This window comes from Lactuca virosa, chromosome 5, assembly GCF_052849685.1.
Source record: "Lactuca virosa cultivar CGN04683 chromosome 5, Lactuca_virosa_CGN04683_v6, whole genome shotgun sequence".
Classification (NCBI taxonomy): domain Eukaryota; kingdom Viridiplantae; phylum Streptophyta; class Magnoliopsida; order Asterales; family Asteraceae; genus Lactuca; species Lactuca virosa.
Genome location: NC_136430.1, coordinates 413,852,431 through 413,857,516, shown reverse-complemented (window position 1 = coordinate 413,857,516; position 5,086 = coordinate 413,852,431). Strand labels below are relative to the sequence as shown.

The 5,086-nt window shown below is 35.2% G+C and overlaps 1 protein-coding gene across 1 annotated transcript; it reads right to left on the bottom strand.

Annotated features, from left to right (window-relative positions):
• Positions 1-4,344: 4,344 nt before the first annotated feature.
• Positions 4,345-4,803, bottom strand: LOC145113995 (uncharacterized). The gene has a single exon (XM_079050021.1). The coding sequence runs from the start codon at positions 4,801-4,803 to the stop codon at positions 4,345-4,347; it is 459 nt and encodes a 152-aa protein (XP_078906147.1).
• Between the last annotated feature and the right edge of the window lie 283 nt (positions 4,804-5,086).

Here is a 5,086-nt window from a genome sequence, read left to right as displayed (position 1 = left end):
GTGTCATGCATTAATTAGGAGACATAATAAGTTGACAAATAGAATAAAATATGCATTGATTAGGGGGTCTAATAGTATGACACATGTCAAAAGGAGAATAAAACTATTATTTTATTAGAATAGGGATATATATATATATATATATATATATATATATATATATATATATATATATATACATTACAGTCTCACCTAAGCTTACGTACTAAACCTCTACATTATGCAGTTTTATATTAGTAAATATAACCAATTCAGTTTTCACTTGATAAATATACAATTCCCCATTGCAATTATTTCCTCTATTATCGTTTAACCATCCATATTTTCTTTCTTCTATTATCGTTTATTACTTCACGTCAGTAAACATTACTGTTTTCCACCATCACGAAGGTCAAAGATAATTAATATTTTTGCTTCCCTATCAAAATTATTGCTTCAATATTGAATCTGCAATGTCAAGTGTTAATCATGAATTCCCTAATTGCAATCTTTTGCTAATAAAACGACATAGTTTCATGAGGTTTAATACCTAAGGTTAGGTGGGGTTGGAATGTATATTCACTTTTCCCATATATATATATATATATATATATATATATATATATATATATATATATATATATATATATATATATATATATTAAAACATGATATTATAAAAGTTATCATGAAATTCACATTTATTAGCTTCCACATAAAAAATTATTATACATAAGGAGTGCATATATAATTATATATTAAAATTTTTCTTATTATTTCAATACTTTGTAGCTCAAATACATTGACGTTGTTCCTCAAGTCTATGATCAAAGTTCTTAAGATTGAGATCTTATTTAAGAACGTTTTATATTTTGCAAGATCAAGTTGTTTGGACAATTTTTTGAGGCTCGACCATATAATAAAGATTAAAAATGGTTTGGTTATATCGGGTTAAGATTTTAAGATCGTAGTCAGGATCAGGGGCGGTTTTAGGATGGGTCCATGGTGGCACCGGCAACCCCTGACTTTTCCGGATGCAGTGGAAAAATTTTCGAAATTTTTATTTTTTCTATTATGGTGCAACTCCTGACTTTCCTGTGACACCCCTACTGTGAAATCATGCGTTCGTCCCTGATCAGGATCCTAAGATGCGAGTATTAAGTTTGCTTCCGAGTTTTTCGCCCGGTAGCAAGCCTACTATTGCTCCTTCTTAGGCATGAGCAAACGGACCGAACCGGGAACCGGCTTCGGCCAAAATCAAGAACCGAACCGGCCCGACGGTTCTACCGGTTCCGGTTCTGGGTCCGGTTTTTGCCGGTTTTCGGTTTTGGAACCGGTATGATTTGACACACTTCCTTGCGGGGCTTGTAACTCATTCAATTTTTAACCAAATCAAACGTTTTTATAGTCTAAGCTTAACTACAAAACCTAAACTACGTGTAGGAAAAAGATTCAGGTCAAAAAAACTTAATTGAGTGAGTTATGCACATTTGAACAACAAAGTCAGATTACGTTTAATTGTTGTAACATAAAAAAATTCTGATTTGACACCCTTCCTTGCGGGGTTTGTAACTCATTCAATTTCTACCCAAATCAAACGTTTTTATAGTCTAAACTTAACTACAAATCCTAATCTACATGTAGGAAAACGATTCAGGTCAAAACAAGTTAAATTGAGTGAGTTATGCACATTTGAACAACAAAGTCAGATTACATTTAATTGCTGAAACTTAAAAAAATTCTGATTTGACACCCTTCTTTTCGGGGCTTGTAACTCATTCAATTTCTAACCAAATCAAGAGTTTTTATAGTCTAAACTTAACTACAAATCCTAATCTACATGTAGGAAAAAGATTCAGGTCAAAAAAAGTTAAATTGAGTGAGTTATGTACATTTGAACAACAAAGTCATATTACATTTAATTGCTGAAACATAAAAAAAATTCTGATTTGACATCCTTCTTTGCGGGGCTTGTAACTCATTCAATTTTTAACCAAATCAAGCGTTTTTATAGTCTAAACTTAACTACAAATCATAATATACATGTAGGAAAAAGATTCAGGTAAACAAAAATTAAATTGAGTGAGTTATGAAACTTTCAAAATTTGAGTGAGTTATCCGGTCCGGTTCCCGGTTTTGGGCCGGTTCCAACGACCGGTTCTTACCGGGTCCCGGTTCTAAAAATTGACAAAATTATAGTACCGGTCCCGGCCCGACCGGTTCCATCGGGTTCCGGTTCCGGCCGGTTCCCTGGTCCATATGCTCATCCCTACTCCTTCTCTTATCTTCGGGGATCTCAATCACTCCTTTGTCATTAGTACCCTACAAACCAATTGAAATCAATTGGACCATAAAATACCTAATACCATAACTTGTCAAAGTAGGCTACGTTTTGGCTTAAATTTACATGGCTCAGCTTGAATTCTTTTCGTTTCACGGCTTAAAGCGTTAAATCTTAAACTTGGCATAACGGTCTTAGAACTCAACGCAGGCTTGGCCTATTATTCCATTAATCAAGCAAGCCATTTAAACCTTTAGTACAACAAATATTCGTCTTTAAGTTTTATTCAAACCCTTCAGGTCACTTTTTTCAACTTATGACTTTTGAACTCCTTTTTATCTTTTTTTTAGATAGAAAAATAACACAAAAGTCAAGTTTACAACAAAATTCCAATATGTTATTGTGTTTTTTTTTTTTTGAAATTTGACACTATGTTTTCAAGTTTGTTATAATTCTGATCACTTGACCGGTTAAACCGGTTGTCTTCTGATGTGGCTTGATAACATGGCATGTTGACGTGTTAATATTAAATTATTATTTTTTTTTTCATAAAAGACATTAAGTTTTCATTTTTTTTTTCAATTTTGACGTTCGGTTTTATTTATTTATTTATGTTTTTAATTTTGACACTACATTTTTGTTCCAAATTGTACATTAATTTTTCAATTTTATTTAATGCTGACCATTTTCCATTTGAAATCGTGTGTGTGTGTGTATATATATATATTACATTAGAAATCATATAAATAATTTAATTCATTTTAAAACCATATTTTTGTATAAATACAAGGTTTTTTTTTACATTCAAACCATATTGTTATGTATAGATATTTTTTTGGAACGGCGGAATATTATTAGACCTAGCAAGACGCTAGAAAAAGAATTACATCAAAATAGTAGATGAAATAGGATTGTGAAGCCAAGAGCACCAATTAATCTTAGCTTTAGTACACCTACTAGAAATCCAAATAAAAGATTTATGGACAACATCATCAAAAAGCAAAGACTTCTTAGGTGTAGCTGCTCCAAAAATCAAAGCGTTCCTGAAAGTCCAAATGCACCAAAAGGTAGTCGAGATCACTGCATCAAAAGCTTTTCGCTAACCGATTCTCCAAGAAGTTGAGGCAGCCCAATTGATAAGAGAGTCCACTATCAACTGAGAAGGACATTTAACACCCCACCAGACTGCAATACGGGACCATAAATCGATGAAATCAGAGCATTCAACAAAAATATGATCGACAGTCTCTACTCTAGAAGAGCAAACATGACAAAGAATAGAATCCACCAAGATACCCCTATAGGATAAACGCTCTCTAGTAGGGATACTAGACAGTCTAATCCTCCAAATAAGAATATTAATCTTAAATGGAACCCAATTATTCCAACGAGTAGAAATAACTCCATTACTAAGCGTAAAACCATCCAGAAATTTACGAGTCGAAGAAATAGAAAAAGTATCTAACATATCATTAACCCAACCCAATCTATCTAGAACCAGCCTGAGTTGGAAATCCTGCAAAAGAAAAATAAAGTTATCTCATTGCTCCTGTTCCGCTCCGCCTCTAGGAATACGTGTAAGGGTATTAACCCCCAATCCCATAGACATCCTATCAGTAATAGAAACATGTCTACGCAAATACAGAGCATAAACTCTAGGAAAAGAGGCAGACAGGGGGCACATCACCCATCCACACATCGTGCCAAAAAGAAGTACGAGTGTCATCTCCAACTCTAACGAGGCAAAGAGATTGAAGGTCAATATCTTTCTGGCGTAACTGTGAGAACATACGAATAACCCCAATCCAAGGACCTTGACCATTAATAGGATAGCTCAAGTTCCTACATGCACTATCCAAGCCATATATAGATTTTATCACTCTAACCCACAAAAGGTCAGGGCAATGATAAAACCTCCACCACCACCGAAAAATCATAGCCCTATTAAAAGAGAAAAGACTACCAATCCCCAATCCTCCTTCATCCCTGGAAGCTATAACTCGATCCCATTTAACCCAATGCATACGACGTTCATCCCCGTCAGCACCCCAAAAGAATCTCGCCCTCATTCCTTCTAAATCCTTCTAAACCGAAAGAGGAGCAAGGAAAACAGACATCAAGTAGCTCCTTAACGAGCGCAAGACAGACTTCACCAGAGTAAGACGACCTCCAAAAGAAAGACACTTAGCCTTCCAATTTGAAAGCTTTGAACGAAATCTATCAACCACCGAAACCCAAGAAGAAGTTCTAGTCATAGCCTGACCCACCGGGATACCCAGACGGGGAAAAGGGAGATCAGAAGCTGCACAGCCAATCCTGTTAGCCACCACAAGAATTTGGGAAAAAGGAATTCCCACACCAATCAATTTACTTTTAGATAAATTGATTTTAAGCCCTGAAGCCAAGTAAAAACACCTAAGAATACGAATAAGACAATTCGCATTTTCAGGATCCCAAGAAGAGACCAACATAACATCATCAGCATAAAGGAGATGAGAAATCTCAATTCCTGAAATAGAAATCCCTCTGAAAGCATTCCCCATTCGAGCCCTCGTCAAAGCAACATGGAAACCCTCCATAGAGAAAATAAAAAGGAAAGGGGACAACGGATCACCCTATATCAACCCACGATGAATTTGGAATTCATCAGTCGGAGAACCATTAACCAACACAGAAGCTCTAGCAGTGGATAAAAGCTCCTTAATCCACCAGCACCACATAGACCCAAATCCCATAATCGACATAATTTCCAATAAATAATCCCAAGATAACGAGTCATAGGCTTTCTCAAAATCCACCTTAAGGAACATCATGGGATTTCTGGAA